The 22,226-nt window shown below is 45.3% G+C and overlaps 1 protein-coding gene across 2 annotated transcripts in view; it reads left to right on the forward strand.

Annotated features, from left to right (window-relative positions):
- The window catches only part of LOC135529227 (SH2/SH3 adapter protein Nck1-like), an 86,698-nt gene that overhangs the window by 12,258 nt on the left and 52,214 nt on the right, over window positions 1-22,226 (forward strand). Inside the window, exon 2 of one of the 2 annotated variants that reach the window (XM_064958075.1) lies at window positions 17,834-18,074. In XM_064958075.1, the coding sequence (XP_064814147.1) occupies window positions 17,849-18,074 (226 nt within the window). In that variant the 5' untranslated portion in view covers window positions 17,834-17,848. The remainder of the gene's footprint in view (window positions 1-17,833; window positions 18,075-22,226) is intronic. The other variant, XM_064958076.1, reaches the window with a different exon arrangement.

The raw sequence follows: 22,226 nt of genomic DNA on the forward strand, positions 1-22,226 counted from the left end.
CTCCCATTCTTCTTCGGTGGGATATCTCAAGCTCTGTCACGTTGGATGAGAAGCGTCGCTGTTTTCATTTTTAGGTCTCCAGAGATCTGGTTCAAGTCCGAGCTCTGTCTGGTCTACTCAAGGACATTCAGAGACTTGTCCTGAAGCCACTCCTGCGTGTCTTGGCTGTGTGCTTAGGGTTGTTTTCTCCCAGTCCCTGCTGCTGAAAAACATCCCCACAGCATGATGCTGCCACCACCATGCTTCAGCGTAGGGATACTGTTTCCTCCAGACGTGACACTTTACTTTCAGACCAAGGAATCTTGGTCAATCTTGGTTTTATCAGACCAGCGAATCTTGTTTCTCATGTTCTGAGTTATTTAGGTGCCTTTTGGCAAACTCAAGGCGGGCTGTCATGTAACCTTTTACTGAGCAGTGCCTTCCATCTGGCTACTCAGTGCTGCAGAGATGGTTGTCCTTCTGGAAGGTTCTCCCATCTCCACAGAGAAACTCTGTAGCTATGTCGGTGACCAAGGCCCTTGGGCGGCCAGCTCTAAGAAGACTCTCTAGGTTGTTCCAAACCTCTTCCATTTAAGGATGATGGAGGCCAATGTTCTTAGGGACCTTCAATGCTGCAGACATGTTTGTGCCTCAACACAATCCTGTCTCGGAGCCACATTGGAGAATTCCTTTGACATGGCTTGGTTTTTGCTCTGACATTCACTGTCAACTGTGGGACCTTTTTATATAGACAGGTGTGTGCCTTTCCAAATCATGTCCAATCAATTGAATTTGCCACCACAGGTGTATTCCAATCAAGTTGTAGAAACATCTCAAGGATGATCAATGGACACAGGATGTATCTGAGCCCAATGTAGAGTCTCAAAGTGAAGGCTCTGAATACTTATGGAAATAAAACTTTAATTTTTAGATTAGAAAGTTTTTCAAATGTATTAACCTCTCTGGGCAACCCGACGCACTAGCATCCCACCTTGCCAACAATAAATGCAAATGCGCTACGCCAAATGCTAATAGCACTCGTTAAAACTCAAACGTTCATTAAAACCCACATGCAGGATACTCAATTCAAGCTACACTCGTTGTGAATCTAGCCAACAAATCAGATTTTTAAAATGCTTTTCGGCGAAAGCATGAGTAGCTATTATCTGATAGCATGCAACACCCCAAAATACCTGAAGGGGACGTAAACAAAAGAATTAGCGTAGCCGGCGCTACACAAAACTCAGAAATAAAATATAGAACATTCATTACCTTTGACGAGCTTCTTTGTTGGCACTCCTATATGTCCCATAAACATCACAATTGGGTCTTTTTTTCGATTAAATCGGTCCTTGTATACCCAAAATGTCCATTTATGAAGACTGTGTGATCCAGGGAAAACACCGTTTCTAAACGCAACGTTATTTTTTAAAATTAAAAAAGTTGCCTATGAACTTTGACAAAAAACTTCAAACTACTTCTGTAATCCAACTTTAGGTATTAGTAAACGTTAATACGCGATCAAATTCATCATGGGGCGATCTGTATTCAATAGCATTAAGTCTTGAGACGATGGTCGATATTCTCTCTACCAAAACTTCCTTTGTGATGCAGTGATGACAGGAAGTGCCTCTTCTTCGTTGAACCAAGGAATAACGTCACACCAATTGCCAAGACTGGAGACATCGTGTGGAAACTGTAGGAATTGTCAACTGGGAGCCATCTATTTTCTCTTCCCATAGACAATACAGGCAACTGGCGTATTGATATTTTTTTCTTTTGGGTGATCAGTTTTCCTTGGGATTTTCCCCGAGACACACGTTCTGTTATAGTCACAGCCGTGGTTTAAACAGTTTTAGAAACTTCAGTGTTTTCTATCCACACATACTAATCATATGCGTATACTATATTCCTGGCATGAGTAGCAGGACGTTGAAATGTTGCGCGATTTTTAACAAAATGTTGAAAAAAGTAGCCCTAGCTCTAACAGGTTTTAAAGACCTTTTTTTCTCTTTGTCATTATTTAGTATTGTGTGTAGATTGAAAATAATTAGGGACCTATAATTTTTTGTTTTGTCTGATTCGGTTGACCCCCCCCACCTCAAATTTAGTTTCCTCTGATTTGGTTTTCCGTTTTCCACTTTTTCAGGTTTTCCCTGGAAAAAAAAATAGAATGTCCAATTTTGTAGTTTTTCTAATTCCTCAAAAATATTTACACCACATCAGAAGACCACCTTTTTGAGGTCTGGTGTAGTTCCCCTTTTCAAACGCAACCGTGCACCAACCAGAGACCTCTGTTTGGTTAGGGATGCTTCTGTAGCGCTCGTGTGATGGCAGATTTCTCAAAACAAAATGGCTACTGGATCGACGCAAATATTCATGATCTCCTTCTGCCAGGTTGACGGGCTGATTTGTCTTCTTTTCATCTCTATTAGAAGAAGGTTATCATTGGCATCATCGCCAACGGCTAAACCATGTGTACACGAGGGCGGGAAAATGCCAATTACTGATGCATGTGGTTCATGTCTTATGATTTAACTTGGGCAAATTAATTCATTTTTCCAATAAGTTCGATACATTTAGTTGATTTCCTACGAAGTTCAACATTTTTGAATATTGATGAATTCAGTTTTAATGTCTGGATTTCGTCATTGTTCTCCAACACAGAATTTATATATTTTTTTTAAAATGTATTTTTTTTTGTTTCAATCTGTTAGTAATTAGTTAGTCTACTTTGTTTCTTCTGTAGTTCCCCATCCTGTAAACTCCTTGTCTGTCTAAAGCTCTGGTTAGCTAATGGGCTCCAGTTTCCACAACAACCGACATTAGAGAGAACTGTTCTCTGTCTGCTTATAAATGTCTGAAAACCCCTTCTAGTCAAATGACAACTCTGCTGTATTAGACAGTTCACATTTTAGGACTAAATTGAGCAATGGAGGAAAAAGAATCTCGCCCACCATCTTTCTTCACTTCTCTAATGCGCTTGCCAGTCTCAATATTGCATAAGCTGATCTCCATTTCACTTCCTCATTTCTGGTTCATCATCTCTCTATCTGGCTGACTGGTTTTACTATGGCTGCTCATGCATGTGGACACATGTCTGAACGCTCATTAATAACCAGGGGTTGGAACGTTCTGAACAGAGTCACAATTTTTTTAATTTAAATTTTCATGCAACTTGTTCCGAGCAGCAAAATAAAGTTCTGAACTGGTTCGAACCCCCCAAAAAGTATTTATACTTTTCCTTTTTTAACCTTTTGAAATCCACGTTTTTCACATTTTAAGTCATTAAATTACTTCACCAATCAGTGCGGATAGAGCAAGCATGCTAGTTTAAATGCGTGATGGACCGTGTAGCCTATGGCTCAAGATTTGTCGACTTTTTGCGGGTGGGGAGAGGGTGCGAGAGGGTTGAGGTGGAGGCTTGAAGCTCTGGGGCATCTTGTTATGAAATGAAGTACACAGAATTATATCTAGGTGGAGCGGCTTCTATGGGAAAACTTTGAGCTAGCTAGCGAACAAGCTCGTGTTTCCGGAGAGACACAAGAATTAAACACATCATGCCCTTTTTGTAGTTAAGAAATCCAACATGAGACGTTAAAGCTAGGCCGATAGTATCCTTAATAACAAGCATTGAACAAGTCAACCCGTTCTTAAGATATTTTTTGAATTAGCTATCTTCTGAATCAAACTTGTAGCGTCAGTACAGTAGCCTATGATCTGGAGGGGCAGGTAGCCTAAACCCACCCCCCCAAAAAATCAGCTTGCAGGAAGACACTGGAATACGTTTGAGTGAGGGCTTTGCATACACACTGTGTTGCGTTTTTGTTTTACTAGAAGAAGGAAAAAGCCTGTAACACTTTATTAACCGGTTACGCATTTTCGTTCCGTTTCAGTTTCTTGAAAATGTTCGTTATTTTCTGTTTCCTGAACTGGTTCCAACTCCTGTTAATAACAGAGAGGCACGAGGCCCCGTCAAGGAGGGGCACGAGGCCCCGTCAAGGAGGGGCACGAGGCCCCGTCAAGGAGGGGCACGAGGCCCCGTCAAGGAGGGGCACGAGGCCCCGTCAAGGAGGGGCACGAGGCCCCCGTCAAGGAGGGGCACGAGGCCCCCGTCAAGGAGGGGCACGAGGCCCCCGTCAAGGAGGGGCACGAGGCCCCCGTCAAGGAGGTGCACGAGGCCCCCGTCAAGGAGGTGCACGAGGCCCCCGTCAAGGAGGGGCACATGTAGGGAGCTGTGTCTGAAATGGCACTCTGTGGGCTCTGGTCAAAAGTCGTTCACTGCCCGTAAAGCTCTGGTCAAAAGTCGTTCACTGCCCGTAAAGCTCTGGTCAAAAGTCGTTCACTGCCCGTAAAGCTCTGGTCAACAGCAGGGCACTATATACTGTGTAGGGTGCGATTTCAGACAGAGCCTCTGTGTGCAGCGGAATGTTCTCAACTGTTCGTCTTGACTTATCATGCAGAAGACTGGAACAGCAGCGGTTTAACTTCCTCTTTCTGTGTGGGGAAGTTGTTGTCCACAGTGTCAATGTTTGGGTTTCATCTGTCTATCTTCCGTGGTTTTGGTGGATTTTAATGAAGTTCCTCTAAGTAGTGAGAAAGATGTGGCCACTGTTCATGACAGTCTTTCTATGAAGAGATTTTATATTGCCACCGTCATATTTCATCGTGTGGTTCTCTAGAGATTGACAGTTTTTGACTTGCTACAAAGATAACAAGTGATACCGTTTTAAAATCTGTTTTTGTTGTATCACTTAACCACACAACAATACAGATTTTACACGGTGTGGTTGGAAGCCTAAGGGGCTTGCAGAAAAACCACACCACAAAAATAAAGGTTTATTAAAATAACTAATGGAACCTACTAATTCTAAATGTAATTGATCAGTAATCACAACATTTGGTTAAAGATCTGGCTACTGACGGTTAGAAAGCAAACATTTCCTTTGTTTAGTGAAGGCCGAGGTCTTCTAGGTGGTAACAGTTTGAAGGGGGAGGACGAGGCTTCGCCATGAGGGATGTGGTTGAACATAACGAGAGTACACTTAGACTGGTTTCATTATTACGCAGTGAAAACCAACCTCAACGGCACACGGGAGGAGATAGGAGTGCTCCCAGAACAGGAAACATAGGCTTACAGTGTGTGTGTGTGTGTGTGTACACCTCAACCTGATTTCTGTATGAAAGGAACTGCCAGGTGTGGTTCTGTGTGAAATTTAAATGTCTGTTTCCTTCTCTCTTTCACCCCGTCTTTCAAACATTTCCCTAGTTGTATTTAACTAGCCTACATCTGGACCATCCCATGTATCACCGTACTCCTTAGTATCATGGGAAGGAAACAGAACAGGAAGTGGATTTAACCCCAGAAGTGTTGGAAACAGATCATTATGACGTTATCCATTGTCAGACTTGTTTATTTCCCAAGCTACAGCACACAATATTTAACACACAGCAGGACTTTGAAGGACCAAAGAGATTCGTGTTTTCAATGTGATACTGCTATCGTCCCGGCCAAACATCTGTATGGCATCGTTTTCCAGAATGCCTCCCTCTGCTTCAGTCGCCCGTCTCAAGTGGCTTGTTTAGCCCTGTAGTGACAGCCAGATGGCCTCCCCCCGGGGGCTTGTTTAGCCCTGTAGTGACAGCCAGATGGCCTCTAGTGACCCCCTTGTTTAGTCCTCTAGTGGGGCTTGTTTAGCCCTGTAGTGACAGCCAGATGGCTTCCCCCCGGGGGCTTGTTTAGCCCTGTAGTGACAGCCAGACGGCTTCCCCCCGGGGGCTTGTTTAGCCCTGTAGTGACAGCCAGACTGCTTCCCCCCCGGGGGCTTGTTTAGCCCTGTAGTGACAGCCAGACTGCTTCCCCCGGGGGCTTGTTTAGTCCTGTAGTGACAGCCAGACTGCTTCCCCCTGGGGGCTTGTTTAGCCCTGTAGTGACAGCCAGACTGCTTCCCCCCGGGGCTTGTTTAGTCCTCTAGTGACAGCCAGACTGCTTCCCCCGGGGGCTTGTTTAGTCCTGTAGTGACAGCCAGACTGCTTCCCCCCGGGGGCTTGTTTAGTCCTGTAGTGACAGCCAGACTGCTTCCCCCCGGGGGCTTGTTTAGTCCTCTAGTGACAGCCAGACTGCTTCCCCTCGGGGGCTTGTTTAGTCCTGTAGTGACAGCCAGGCTGCTTCCCCCCCGGGGGCTTGTTTAGCCCTGTAGTGACAGCCAGGCTGTTTCCCCCCGGGGGCTTGTTTAGCCCTGTAGTGACAGCAAGGCTGCTTCCCCCCCGGGGGCTTGTTTAGCCCTGTAGTGACAGCCAGGCTGCTTCCCCCGGGGCTTGTGCATGTCAGGGTGTCTATTATGTATGTGACAGTCACTGGATCCATTTTCATCTCCTGTCCAGAGCATTATCTCTCTCTCTCTGCTGTTTAAACATGATCTGCTAGTTTGACTCAACAATGGATCCTCTGACTTCATTTTGATTTGGATGAATGATGCTCGCTACCAAGCTTTACTCCGTGACCTGATACAACAGTTTGACAGTCTCGACTCTAAACGACAGTTGATATCATGACCCTCCTGTGTTTTGGCAATTTCAGGACAGTCAGTCTGTCAGGTCTGTGATGGAGGGTCACTTTTGAATGCTGGCGGTGCTTTCACTCTAGTGGTAGCATGAGACGGAGTCTGCAACCCACACAAGTGGCTCAGGTAGTGCAGCTCATCCAGGATGGCACATCAATGCGAGCTGTGGCAAGAAGGTTTGCTGTGTCTGTCAGCGTAGTGTCCAGAGCATGGAGGCATTACCAGGAGACAGGACAGTACATCAGGAGACGTGGAGGAGGCCGTAGGAGGGCAACAACCCAGCAGCAGGACCGCAACCTCTGCCTTTTGTGCAAGGAGGAGCAGGAGGAGCACTGCCAGAGCCCTGCAAAATGACCTCCAGCAGGCCACAAATGTGCATGTGTCTGCTGAAACGGTCAGAAACAGATTCCATGAGGGTGGTATGAGGGCCCGACGTCCATAGGTGGGGGTTGTGCTTACAGCCCAACACCGTACAGGACGTTTTGCATTTGCCAGAGAACACCAAGATTGGCAAATTCGCCACTTGCGCCCTGTGCTCTTCACAGATAAAAGCAGGTTCACACTGAGCAGATGTGACAGACGTGACAGTCTGGAGACGCCGTGGAGAACGTTCTGCTGCCTGCAACATCCTCCAGCATGACCGGTTTGGCGGTGGGTCAGTCATGGTGTGGAGTGGCATTTATTTGGGGGGCCGCACAGCCCTCCATGTGCTCGCCAGAGGTAGCCTGACTGCCATTAGGTACCGAGATGAGATCCTCAGACCCCTTGTGAGACCATATGCTGGTGCGGCTGGCCCTGGGTTCCTCCTAATGCAAGACAATGCTAGACCTCATGTGGCTGGAGTGTGTCAGCAGTTCCTGCAAGAGGAAGGCATTGATGCTATGGACTGGCCCGCCCGTTCCCCAGACCTGAATCCAATTGAGCACATCTGGGACATCAGGTCTCGCTCCATTCACCAACGCCACGTTGCACCACAGACTGTCCAGGAGTTGGCAGATGCTTTAGTCCAGGTCTGGGAGGAGGTCCCTCAGGAGACCATCCGCCACCTCATCAGGAGCATGCCCAGGCGTTGTAGGGAGGTCATACAGGCACGTGGAGGCCACACACACTACTGAGCCTCATTTTGACTTGTTTTAAGGACATTACATCAAAGTTGGATCAGCCTGTAGTGTGGTTTTCCACTTTAATTTTGAGTGACTCCAAATCCAGACCTCCATGGGTTGATAAATTTGATTTCCATTGATAATTGTTGTGTGATTTGTCAGCACATTCAATGTGTAGAAAAAAATATTTAATAAGAAAATTCATTCAGATCTAGGAGGTGTTAATTTAGTGTTCCCTTTATTTGTTTGAGCAGTGTGTGTGTGTGTGTGTGTGTGTGTGTGTGTGTGTGTGTATTAATTATATTTGTCTACGTGAGAAAAAGGTGATAGAGTGGGTAAGAGGTGACAGAGACATATTGTGGTAGATCTCGGTCAGTGTGTTCAGACCCATTGCCTTCCACATTTTGTTACGCTATTCTAAGATGAATAAATAAAATTCCTCAGCTATCTACACACAATATCCCATAATGCCAAATATAACAGGTTTTTAGAATATGTGTGTAAGAGCAAAAACTCTCTGACAGAGAAACCACTGGGAGATGGGAGAACCTTCCAGAAGGACAACCATCCCTACAGCACTCCACCAATCAGGCATTTATGGTAGAGTGGCCAGACGGAAGCCACTATTCAGTGAAAGGCACATGACTGCCTTCTAGGAGTTTGCCAAAACGCACCTAAAGACTTGCAGAGAAACAAGATTCTCAAGTCTGATGAAACCAAGATTAAACTCTTTGGCCTGAATGCCAAGTGTCAGTGCTGAATGAAACCTGGCACAATCTCTATGGTGAAGCATGGTGGTGGAAGCATCATGCTGTGGGGATGTTTTTCAGCTGCAGGGACTGGGAGACTAGTCAGGATCGAGGGAAAGATGAATAGAGCAAAGTACAGAGAGAACCTTGATTAAAACCTACTCCAGAGCACTCAGGACCTCCGACTGGGGCGCCGGTTCACCTTCCAACAGGAAAACAACCCTAAGCACACAGCCAAGACAACGCAGCTTCGGGACAAGTCTCTGAACAGATCTGATCGCACCGTATGCAGCCGTTGCCTTCTGAGGTGGAACCTAATCGTGCACTTCCTCTCTAAGACAGGAAGTTACGTCAATAGTGGGGACAACTTCGTGTGTGTGTGTGGGGGGGGGTCCTTTTTAAACATTTATGAAGGTTATTTAATTTTCATGACGGGTTTCATGCATAACCGTTGATGACGTGGTTATACGATAATTTTGAAAGCCTAACAGTGAGAGTCAGTGGACCTCTGTCTATTTTGTTGGTCTAATACAAATGTTGCGTCTATTTCTGGCATTCCCAACTCTGCAAATGGTTATCCCAGGTAACCAACTGATTTCACACAGTGTTGTTAGCCCTGTTATGTTTTCTCTCTTCTCTCTGTTTTCTCTCTTCTCTGTTTTCTCTACTCTCTCATTAATGATATGCATGTCTCTGAACTCTGACCTCTTGATCTCATGGTTCTCTGTCAGAGGGGTGTTGAGTCACTCTTCCATCCCCATTCTCTACGGTGTCCCCACTTCCTGTCTCACAGCAGATCTGGTCGCCAAGTCTCCCACAACTACTTGCTGCTTCAATGCCGTTTTTGTTTTGAGAGGATTTGGGACAGCTGTCAGGAGATGCAGAGATGAAGAAATACAGGCTTTGGTGTCAACTACAGTTTTGGGGTCAGATATGTTCTCTTGGGTCAGGTGTAATCTGTAAAATCACACCCAATTGTAACTATTCCTAGTCTTCTCTAATCTGGTCTGTCCATTCTGGGTTCAGACTGTGTGTGTTTGTAGCCTATACTAGTGTGTTGTAAGGAGGTATAGCTCCGCTCTCTGTCTGTCGCTCTCTGTCTGTATCAGGTAACGCTATTTCACTGCTTCCGAGCTCTGACCCAGATTATCTACTGGGAAGATGGAGGAGGAGAGACCTGTATCTACTGGGAAGATGGAGGCTGTACACTTTGATACGTAGACCATAAGGAACATTGTTGTGGTGGAAGGGGTTGCAACGCTGTGAGAACTGCTGTAGTTTTGGTGTGCGTTCAATGTGCACTTTTCCTGCTTCCTCTATCTCACCGGCTGATCGATGCCTCCGTACTAGATGGAAGCATTAGGTTAACACCGTTATGCTGTTAGTTAGGCTGGTAATCTGACTCGTAGATATCATTTGTTCAGTATAATTCCCCCGAGTCAGATTAATTTGTAGATATCATTTGTTCAGTATATCTACAAGTTAATCTGACTCTGAGGAATTATACTGAACAAATGATATCTACAAGTTAATCTGACTCTGGGGAATTATACTGAACAAATGATATCTACAAGTTAATCTGACTCTGGGGAATTATACTGAACAAATGATATCTACAAGTTAATCTGACTCTGAGGAATTATACTGAACAAATGATATCTACAAGTTAATCTGACTCTGGGGAATTATACTGAACAAATGATATCTACAAGTTAATCTGACTCTGGGGAATTATACTGAACAAATGATATCTACAAGTTAATCTGACTCGGAGGAATTATACTGAACAAATGATATCTACAAGTTAATCTGACTCTGGGGAATTATACTGAACAAATGATATCTACAAGTTAATCTGACTCTGGGGAATTATACTGAACAAATGATATCTACAAGTTAATCTGACTCGGAGGAATTATACTGAACAAATGATATCTACAAGTTAATCTGACTCGGGGAATTATACTGAACAAATGATATCTACAAGTTAATCTGACTCGGGGAATTATACTGAACAAATGATATCTACAAGTTAATCTGACTGAATTATACTGAATAAATGATATCTACAAGTTAATCTGACTCTGGGGAATTATACTGAACAAATGATATCTACAAGTTAATCTGACTCTGGGGAATTATACTGAACAAATGATATCTACAAGTTAATCTGACTCTGGGGAATTATACTGAACAAATGATATCTACAAGTTAATATGACTGAATTATACTGAATAAATGATATCTACAAGTTAATCTGACTCGGAGGAATTATACTGAATAAATTATATCAACGCAACAATTTCAATGATTTTACCGAGTTACAGTTCATATAATGAAATCAGTCAATTGAAATAAATAAATTAAGCCCTCATCTATGGATTTCGCATGACTGGAAAGGGCCACAGCCATGGGTGGCCCTGGGAGGATATAGGCCCACTCACTGGGGAGCCAGGCCCACTCACTGGGGAGCCAGGCCCACTCACTGGGGAGCCAGGCCCACTCACTGGGGAGCCAGGCCCACTCACTGGGGAGCCAGGCCCACTCACTGGGGAGCCAGGCCCACTCACTGGGGAGCCAGGGCCACTCACTGGGGAGCCAGGCCCACTCACTGGGGAGCCAGGGCCACTCACTGGGGAGCCAGGGCCACTCACTGGGGAGCCAGGGCCACTCACTGGGGAGCCAGGCCCACCCACTGGGGAGCCAGGGCCACTCACTGGGGAGCCAGGGCCACTCACTGGGGAGCCAGGGCCACTCACTGGGGAGCCAGGGCCACTCACTGGGGAGCCAGGGCCACTCACTGGGGAGCCAGGGCCACCCACTGGGGAGCTAGGCCCACTCACTGGGGAGCCAGGCCCACTCACCGGGGAGCCAGGCCCACTCACTGGGGATCCAGGCCCACTCACTGGGGAGCCAGGCCCACTCACTGGGGAGCCAGGCCCACTCACTGGGGAGCCAGGGCCACTCACTGGGGAGCCAGGGCCACTCACTGGGGAGCCAGGGCCACCCACTGGGGAGCTAGGCCCACCCACTGGGGAGCCAGGCCCACCCACCGGGGAGCCAGGCCCACCCACCGGGGAGCCAGGTCCACTCACCGGGGAGCCAGGTCCACTCACCGGGGAGCCAGGTCCACTCACCGGGGAGCCAGGCCCAGCATATCAGAATAGGGTTTTACGGCTTTATTACAGACAGAAATACTCCTCAGTTTCAGGGCTCCTGAGTGACGCAGTCTATCTCGGTGCTAGAGGCGTCAATACAGACAGACCCTGGTTCGATTCCAGGCTGTATCACAACCGGCCGTGATTGGGAGTCCCATAGGACGGCACACAATTGTCCCAGCATTGTCTGGGTTAGGCTGTCCATTGTAAATAAGAATTTGTTCATAACTGACCTGCCTAGTTAAATTAAATACATATAAAATCAGGTTTAATAGCCTACAACATGTTGAAGCTTCTTAGAATATCCTACTTCAAAATCAAATGGTACATAGTCACTAAAAACCAACTGAACCCTGAACAAAAATATAAACGCAACATGTAAAGTGTTGGTCCCTTGTTTCATGAGCTGAAATAAAATATCCCAGAAATGAACATCTCTGTTAGTCAACATTTCTCCTTTGGTAAGCTCGGTCTTCTGATCAAAAACCCGAGTGGGGGTTGCATTCGGAAGGACCGTACGAGGGCTGTCCCAGGATGCCTGACCCTAACTGGGCTCAGGGGCGGTCCTCTGATTTAGTTCAAATCAAAAGGGAATTGTATTTTTCTTCATTAAACAGTCCAAAATCATATTACACAATTATACAAACAGTATCACTATCTAGTATCTAGTACCCTCCATCAAGATCACTATCTAGTACCCTCCATCAAGATCACTATCTAGTACCCTCCATCAAGATCACTATCTAGTACCCTCCATCAAGATCACTATCTAGTACCCTCCATCAAGATCACTATCTAGTACCCTCCATCAAGATCACTATCTAGTACCCTCCATCAAGATCACTATCTAGTACCCTCCATCAAGATCACTATCTAGTACCCTCCATCAAGATCACTATCTAGTACCCTCCATCAAGATCACTATCTAGTACCCTCCATCAAGATCACTATCTAGTACCCTCCATCAAGATCACTATCTAGTACCCTCCATCAAGATCACTATCTAGTACCCTCCATCAAGATCACTATCTAGTACCCTCCATCAAGATCACTATCTAGTACCCTCCATCAAGATCACTATCTAGTACCCTCCAAGATCACTATCTAGTACCCTCCATCAAGATCACTATCTAGTACCCTCCACCACGATCACTATCTAGTACCCTCCACCACGATCACTATCTAGTACCCTCCACCACGATCACTATCTAGTACCCTCCACCACGATCACTATCTAGTACCCTCCACCACGATCACTATCTAGTACCCTCCACCCTCCATCACCCTCAAGATCACTATCTAGATCACTATCTAGTACCCTCCACCAAGATCACTATCTAGTACCCTCCACCACGATCACTATCTAGTACCCTCCACCAAGATCACTATCTAGTACCCTCCACCAAGATCACTATCTAGTACCCTCCACCAAGATCACTATCTAGTACCCTCCATCAAGATCTACTATCTAGTACCCTCCATCAAGATCACTATCTAGTACCCTCCATCAAGATCACTATCTAGTACCCTCCATCAAGATCACTGTCTAGTACCCTCCATCAAGATCACTGTCTAGTACCCTCCATCAAGATCACTGTCTAGTACCCTCCATCAAGATCACTGTCTAGTACCCTCCATCAAGATCACTGTCTAGTACCCTCCATCAAGATCACTGTCTAGTACCCTCCATCAAGATCACTATCTAGTACCCTCCATCAAGATCACTATCTAGTACCCTCCATCAAGATCACTATCTAGTACCCTCCATCAAGATCTACTATCTAGTACCCTCCATCAAGATCACTATCTAGTACCCTCCATCAAGATCACTATCTAGTACCCTCCATCAAGATCACTGTCTAGTACCCTCCATCAAGATCACTGTCTAGTACCCTCCATCAAGATCACTGTCTAGTACCCTCCATCAAGATCACTATCTAGTACCCTCCATCAAGATCACTATCTAGTACCCTCCATCAAGATCACTATCTAGTACCCTCCATCAAGATCACTATCTAGTACCCTCCATCAAGATCACTATCTAGTACCCTCCATCAAGATCACTATCTAGTACCCTCCATCAAGATCACTATCTAGTACCCTCCATCAAGATCACTATCTAGTACCCTCCATCAAGATCACTATCTAGTACCCTCCATCAAGATCACTATCTAGTACCCTCCATCAAGATCACTATCTAGTACCCTCCATCAAGATCACTGTCTAGTACCCTCCATCAAGATCACTATCTAGTACCCTCCATCAAGATCACTGTCTAGTACCCTCCATCAAGATCTCCTATCTTACTGAGTTTATTTTCCCAATGGGAAAATGTTGTTATTTTTAAATTTTTAATTGAACCTTTATTTAACTAGGCAAGTCAGTTAAGAACCAATTCTTATTTACAATGATGGCCTACCGGGGAACAGTGAGAACTACCTTGTTCATGGGCAGGACGACAGATTTTTACCGTGTCAGCTTGTGGATTCGATCTTGCAACCTTTCGGTTACTAGTCCAATGCTCTAACCAGTAAGCTACCTGCTGGTTACTAGTACAATGCTCTAACCACTAGGCTACCTGCTGGTTACTGACCCAACGCTCTAACCACTAGGCTACCTGCTGGTTACTGACCCAACGCTCTAACCACTAGGCTACCTGCCTAAATTGGCACAAATTGTCTAGTTGTGTTTTTCCTGCTGAGGGGTGCCCTATACCCGCACCCAGAGGGGATTATTTCAAAGTCCGGGTACAGGGGGTGGCTTGGGTCGAAAATTAATTTGTGAGCCGCGGAGGGCCCTGACCTTAAAGATCTCATCCAGGCCTGTCTGTTTGATGGTGGTGGAGTGGAGACAAAACACATCCCCGAGGAGAGACTGTGTTGGTGGTGGAGTGGAGACAAAACACATCCCTGAGGAGAGACTGTGTTGGTGGTGGAGTGGAGACAAAACACATCCCTGAGGAGAGACTGTGTTGGTGGTGGAGTGGAGACAAAACACATCCCTGAGGAGAGACTGTGTTGGTGGTGGAGTGGAGACAAAACACATCCCTGAGGAGAGACTGTGTTGGTGGTGGAGTGGAGACAAAACACATCCCTGAGGAGAGACTGTGTTGGTGGTGGAGTGGAGACAAAACACATCCCTGAGGAGAGACTGTGTTGGTGGTGGAGTGGGGACACAAGACATCCCTGAGGAGAGACTGTGTTGGTGGTGGAGTGGAGACAAAACACATCCCTGAGGAGAGACTGTGTTGGTGGTGGAGTGGAGACAAAACACATCCCTGAGGAGAGACTGTGTTGGTGGTGGAGTGGCAGACACAACACATCCCTGAGGAGAGACTGTGTTGGTGGTGGAGTGGAGACAAAACACATCCCTGAGGAGAGACTGTGTTGGTGGTGGAGTGGAGACAAAACACATCCCTGAGGAGAGACTGTGTTGGTGGTGGAGTGGTGACAAAACGCATCCCTGAGGAGAGACTGTGTTGGTGGTGGAGTGGAGACAAAACGCATCCCTGAGGAGAGACTGTGTTGGTGGTGGAGTGGAGACAAAACACATCCCTGTGTTGGTGGTGGAGTGGAGACAAAACACATCCCTGAGGAGAGACTGTGTTGGTGGTGGAGTGGAGACAAAACACATCCCTGAGGAGAGACTGTGTTGGTGGTGGAGTGGAGACAAAACACATCCCTGAGGAGAGACTGTGTTGGTGGTGGAGTGGAGACAAAACACATCCCTGAGGAGAGACTGTGTTGGTGGTGGAATGGGACACAACACATCCCTGAGGAGAGACTGTGTTGGTGGTGGAGTGGGGACACAACACATCCCTGAGGAGAGACTGTGTTGGTATTGCATATGTTCAACACTGGGGGACCTATTATGACTCGCTGTGAGCATTGGCTCAGGAAGTCCAACAGCCACAAAACCAGCCCCCCATCTAAGGAGAAGTCCTGAATGAGTCTCTGTGCCAGAATATTGGGCTGGATTGTGTTGAAGGCTGAAGAAAAATCAACGAACAGGATCCTAACATGGGATTTGGAACCCTCTAGATGTCTATAGACCATGTTAATACCCCCTCTAGATGTCTATAGACCATGTTAATACCCCCTCTAGATGTCTATAGACCATGTTAATACCCCCTCTAGATGTCTATAGACCATGTTAATACCCCCTCTAGATGTCTATAGACCATGTTGAGGAGGGTAAGAATAGCATCATAAACTCCTCTGCTAGGCGGATCGGCAAACTGAAATGGGTCGAGAAGCTTCTGGGTGATGCTGAGAATAATGACTTTTCACAAGTTTCTCAAGGTATTTCATTCCTAAGGATGTCAAGGTGACAGGGTGGTAGTCATTAAGCACAGAGGGATTAGATGCTTTAGGAATGGGTATAATTATTGAGTTCTTCCACAATACTGGCACGTGTTGCTGGTCGAGTTAGAATTGGAGAATGTCTGTAAAAACACCAGCCAGTTGTTCATCACAGTGCTTCAACACACTTATATTGCCTGGGCTTTTTGTGTGTGTTACATCCCCTGAACAACTAACACATCAGACTGTTGAACAGCAACTAGTATCCTCCAGAAATAGCCTATTCCGAACAGACTCTGTGACAGTTGTGGGACAATTGATCCCAAATTCATACAAACAGTAGGCCTAGGCTATTTAAAAAGACAAACGTTAAGTCTGATGCAACAGATCAGAATTTGACCTTAAAATTTTGATTATTTGACCACTGAAGTACAGCAGTGAACACGAGGCTAGTAGGCTACGGCTACGTGCAGATGTTCCTTCCGTAATACAATTAGTGGAAAACACGGTTGACAAAAGCGTACTGCATGTGACAGAGATGAAAACATCCGTTAGACATTTAGGAAGAGGGGGAGATCTGAAGATGCAATAACTAGCATGGCTTGCTAATATGACTAGGATTATCAACAACTAGCATGGGATGCTAATATGACTAGGATTATCATCAAATAGCATGGAATGCTAATATGACTAGGATTATCATCAAATAGTATGGGATGCTAATATGACTAGGATTATCAACAACTAGCATGGGTTGCTAATATGACTAGGATTATCATCAACTATCATGGGTTGCTAATATGACTAGGATTATCATCAACTAGCATGGGTTGCTAATATGACTAGGATTATCATCAACTAGCATGGGATGCTAATATGACTAGGATTATCAACAACTAGCATGGGTTGCTAATATGACTAGGATTATCAACAACTAGCATGGGTTGCTAATATGACTAGGATTATCAACAACTAGCATGGGTTGCTAATATGACTAGGATTATCATCAACTAGCATGGGATGCTAATATGACTAGGATTATCAACAACTAGCATGGGTTGCTAATATGATTAGGTTAGTGCCTTTGGCAACTGGACAATGAAAGAAAGTATATTCTAAAATAATTGCCTCGACGGATATGGTCTGATTTTTTTGGCTATTTTGAAGCAAGGTAAGGCATGCCTTCATGTTTCCTTCATGGTTCCAACTATTTAAGAATATGTTTTCAAAATGCATACTGGCTCCAGCTCATTGCAGAGTGGTGTGTGAGGCGCTGGGGAAGCCTGCCTTCCGTTGACAATTAATTTCATGTTTGAGATGCTGTAGCACCAGCTCTTGCCCTTTTGTGACAGATTATCCACTCAGACTGCATGTCTGTATGCTGGACGCATGTGATAAGATAAGATGCATAATGAATATACTGTTCACACCCAATTTAATTCCACTAAATGTTGCTAATTAACCCATTAACCATGCATCAATATGGAGGTTCAAAAACATTTTCTCAATGGGATTTTTTCTTCTCCCTGACAATTGGCCACAAATACATTTCTTGATCTGCTTTTCAAATGTGTTGTATTGGCCAAAGGCCGGCTGTTACTAACAGCCACCTGGTGTCCTTTATGACCCAAATACAACTACCAAAACCAATGGTGAACCTGAACAATCCTAATCTGAACGATTTGAAAACCCTCATCAGTAGTTGGGTAAAACACCATTTTATACAGCGGGTTTAGTAACGATGACCAACTATGTTGGTCGTCACTCCACTAATAAAGCCTATGATTTAACATTGCGAAAGCCATTTTAGAAGCATCTGAATGCTGAAGGAGCTGTGCAGATATATCTTATTAGAACAGGGATAGGCTTACCTCTCGTTGGCGTACTGTCCCAAACTGTCCACACAGTTATCTGCTAGTCACACAGGTCCCCAGGTCCAAGATGACAAAACTAAACCGTATATCTCCTCTCTCTCCCCAGGTCCAGAGGTCCAAGATGACTGAAGAGGTGATTGTCATCGCCAAGTTTGACTACCTGGCTCAGCAAGACCAGGAGTTGGACATTAAGAAGAACGAGCGGCTATGGCTGCTGGACGACAGTAAGTCCTGGTGGAGGGTCCGCAACGCCACCAACAAGACCGGCTTCGTACCCTCCAACTACGTCGAGAGGAAGAACAGCGCCAGGAAGGCATCCATCGTCAAGAACCTCAAAGACACACTAGGTCAGGAACTGTCCTAACCTTAACCTCAGTCACACTAGGTCAGGAACTGTCCTAACCTTAACCTCAGTCACACTAGGTCAGGAACTGTCCTAACCTTAACCTCAGTCACACTAGGTCAGGAACTGTCCTAACCTTAACCTCAGTCACACTAGGTCAGGAACTGCCCTAACCTTAACCTCAGTCACACTAGGTCAGAAACTGTCTATGACATGTAAACCCCTTAAACAGCATTAAAAAAAGAGTGTTATTTGATGTGCAATGAAAGCACATGTTTACTCCAGTACCAGCTTTTTGAGGAGCTGCTCTCTGACAGGTGATGGGCCATTCTGCTCATCAAACTGGGTTCTGTGTGGTTGTGATGAAGACTAACAAAAATAGACACTTGTTAATTTCATTCCACAAAATTATGCAAAATAACCTATAGGCCGATAAGCTTCATTGGTGAAACCGGTTAACCATTAACATCCCTAGTGGAACTCAAAACACTTGGCTGGATTGTTATCCCTAAATATAATAATAATAATAATAATATAATATTGTTGCTATATAGCCATGTAGGCTAATTTATCTGCCAGGGAAATCTGACCATACCTATATTCTCCTGATTCCTGCTTACAAGCAAAAACTACTCATTGGCGGCAGCTCTGGCTTTTAGCTCAGTGCAGATGTTGCCTGTAATCCATGGCTTCTGGTTGGGAAATGTACGTACGGTCCCTGTGGGGACGACGTCGTCGATGCTCTTATTGATGAAGCAGGTGACTGCGTTGGTATACTCCTCAATGCCATTGGATGAATCCCAGAACATATTCCAGTCTGTGCTACCATACTTGTCATCTGACCACTTCCATATTGAGCAAGTCACTGGTACTTCCTGCTTTAGTTTTTGCTTGTAAGCCGGAATCAGGAGGATATAATTATGGTCAGATTTGCCAAATGCAGGGCGAGGGAGATGTTTGTCTTTGTGTGTGGAGTAAAGGTGGTCTTGATTTATTTTTTTCTCTAGTTGCACATGCGTTTGTGTTGGGGGGGGTGTAATTCTGTTGTGTTGGGGGGGTGTAATTCTGTTGTGTTGGGGGGTGTAATTGGGGGGGGGTGTAATTCTGTTGTGTTGGGGGGTGTATTCTGTTGGGGGGGGGGGGGGGGTGTAATTCTGTTGTTGGGGGGGGGGTGTAATTCTGTTGTTGGGGGGGTGTAATTCTGTTGTGTTGGGGGGGTGTAATTCTGTTGTGTTGGGGGGTGTAATTGGGGGGGGTGTAATTCTGTTGTTGGGGGGTGTAATTCTGTTGTTGGGGGGTAATTATATTGTGTGTGTGGGGGTGTGATTATATTTGTGTGAGTGTGTGTGTGGGGGGTGTAATTGGGTGGGGGTGTAATTATATTGTGTGGGGGGGTGTAATTGTTTTGTTGTGTTGGGGGGTGTTGATTTTTGTGTTTTTCTTCCTATGGCCCACCGGGAACAGAGGTCTTACCTGGACTTGAAGAACACACTGCCACCTTTACAGGTTACAACTATAGCCTAGAGATTCAACCATGTTGTCCCACCCAGAGTCTCTCTACCTTTACAGGTTACAACTATAGCCTAGAGATTCAACCATGTTGTCCCATCCAGACTCTCCTACTTGGTGGTGAAGTCCCTGTGTTACAGCCACCTCCTGCTTGGTGGTGATGTCCCTGTGTTACAGCCACCTCCTGCTTGGTGGTGATGTCCCTGTGTTACAGCCACCTCCTGCTTGGTGGTGATGTCCCTGTGTTACAGCCACCTCCTGCTTGGTGGTGATGTCCCTGTGTTACAGGTGGTGATGTGTATAGTAGTTATGTGTATAGTGGTGATGTGTTTAGTGGTCTAGGTGGTGATGTGTTTAGTGGTCTAGGTGGTGATGTGTATAGTGGTCTAGATGGTGATGTGTATAGTGGTGATGTGTATAGTGGTCTAGGTGGTGATGTGTATAGTGGTCTAGGTGGTGATGTGTATAGTGGTGATGTGTATAGTGGTCTAGGTGGTGATGTGTATAGTGGTGATGTGTATAGTGGTCTAGATGGTGATGTGTATAGTGGTCTAGGTGGTGATGTGTATAGTGGTGATGTGTATAGTGGTGATGTGTATAGTGGTCTAGGTGGTGATGTGTATAGTGGTGATGTGTATAGTGGTCTAGGTGGTGATGTGTATAGTGGTGATGTGTATAGTGGTGATGTGTATAGTGGTGATGTGTATAGTGGTGATGTGTCTAGATGGTGATGTGTATAGTGGTCTAGATGGTGATGTGTATAGTGGTCTAGATGGTGATGTGTATAGTGGTGATGTGTATAGTGGTCTAGGTGGTGATGTGTATAGTGGTCTAGGTGGTGATGTGTATAGTGGTGATGTGTATAGTGGTCTAGGTGGTGATGTGTATAGTGGTGATGTGTATAGTCGTCTAGGTGGTGATGTGTATAGTGGTGATGTGTATAGTGGTCTAGGTGGTGATGTGTATAGTGGTGATGTGTATAGTCGTCTAGGTGGTGATGTGTATAGTGGTGATGTGTATAGTCGTCTAGATGGTGATGTGTATAGTGGTGATGTGTATAGTGGTGATGTGTATAGTGGTCTAGATGGTGATGTGTATAGTGGTGATGTGTATAGTGGTCTAGGTGGTGATGTGTATAGTGGTGATGTGTATAGTGGTCTAGGTGGTGATGTGTATAGTGGTCTAGGTGGTGATGTGTATAGTGGTGATGTGTATAGTGGTGATGTGTATAGGGGTCTAGGTGGTGATGTGTATAGTGGTGATGTGTATAGTGGTCTAGATGGTGATGTGTATAGTGGTGATGTGTATAGTGGTCTAGGTGGTGATGTGTATAGTGGTCTAGATGGTGATGTGTATAGTGGTGATGTGTATAGTGGTCTAGGTGGTGATGTGTATAGTGGTCTAGATGGTGATGTGTATAGTGGTCTAGGTGGTGATGTGTATAGTGGTGATGTGTATAGTGGTCTAGATGGTGATGTGTATAGTGGTGATGTGTATAGTGGTGATGTGTATAGTCGTCTAGGTGGTGATGTGTATAGTGGTGATGTGTATAGTGGTCTAGATGGTGATGTGTATAGTGGTGATGTGTATAGTGGTCTAGGTGGTGATGTGTATAGTGGTGATGTGTATAGTGGTCTAGATGGTGATGTGTATAGGGGTCTAGGTGGTGATGTGTATAGTGGTGATGTGTATAGTGGTCTAGATGGTGATGTGTATAGTGGTGATGTGTATAGTGGTCTAGGTGGTGATGTGTATAGTGGTCTAGATGGTGATGTTTATAGTGGTGATGTGTATAGTGGTCTAGGTGGTGATGTGTATAGTGGTCTAGATGGTGATGTGTATAGTGGTCTAGGTGGTGATGTGTATAGTGGTGATGTGTATAGTGGTGATGTGTATAGTGGTCTAGATGGTGATGTGTATAGTGGTGATGTGTATAGTGGTCTAGGTGGTGATGTGTATAGTGGTCTAGATGGTGATGTGTATAGTGGTCTAGGTGGTGATGTGTATAGTGGTGATGTGTATAGTAGTCTAGGTGGTGATGTGTATAGTGGTGATGTGTATAGTCGTCTAGATGGTGATGTGTATAGTGGTGATGTGTATAGTAGTCTAGGTGGTGATGTGTATAGTGGTGATGTGTATAGTCGTCTAGATGGTGATGTGTATAGTGGTCTAGGTGGTGATGTGTATAGTGGTGATGTGTATAGTGGTCTAGATGGTGATGTGTATAGTGGTCTAGGTGGTGATGTGTATAGTGGTCTAGATGGTGATGTGTATAGTGGTGATGTGTATAGTGGTGATGTGTATAGTGGTCTAGATGGTGATGTGTATAGTGGTCTAGGTGGTGATGTGTATAGTGGTGATGTGTATAGTGGTGATGTGTATAGTGGTCTAGATGGTGATGTGTATAGTGGTGATGTGTATAGTAGTCTAGGTGGTGATGTGTATAGTGGTGATGTGTATAGTGGTCTAGATGGTGATGTGTATAGTGGTCTAGGTGGTGATGTGTATAGTGGTGATGTGTATAGTGGTCTAGATGGTGATGTGTATAGTGGTGATGTGTATAGTGGTGATGTGTATAGTGGTCTAGATGGTGATGTGTATAGTGGTGATGTGTATAGTGGTGATGTGTATAGTGGTCTAGATGGTG

Source organism: Oncorhynchus masou, unplaced genomic scaffold, assembly GCF_036934945.1.
Source record: "Oncorhynchus masou masou isolate Uvic2021 unplaced genomic scaffold, UVic_Omas_1.1 unplaced_scaffold_1124, whole genome shotgun sequence".
Taxonomy (NCBI): Eukaryota; Metazoa; Chordata; class Actinopteri; order Salmoniformes; family Salmonidae; genus Oncorhynchus; species Oncorhynchus masou.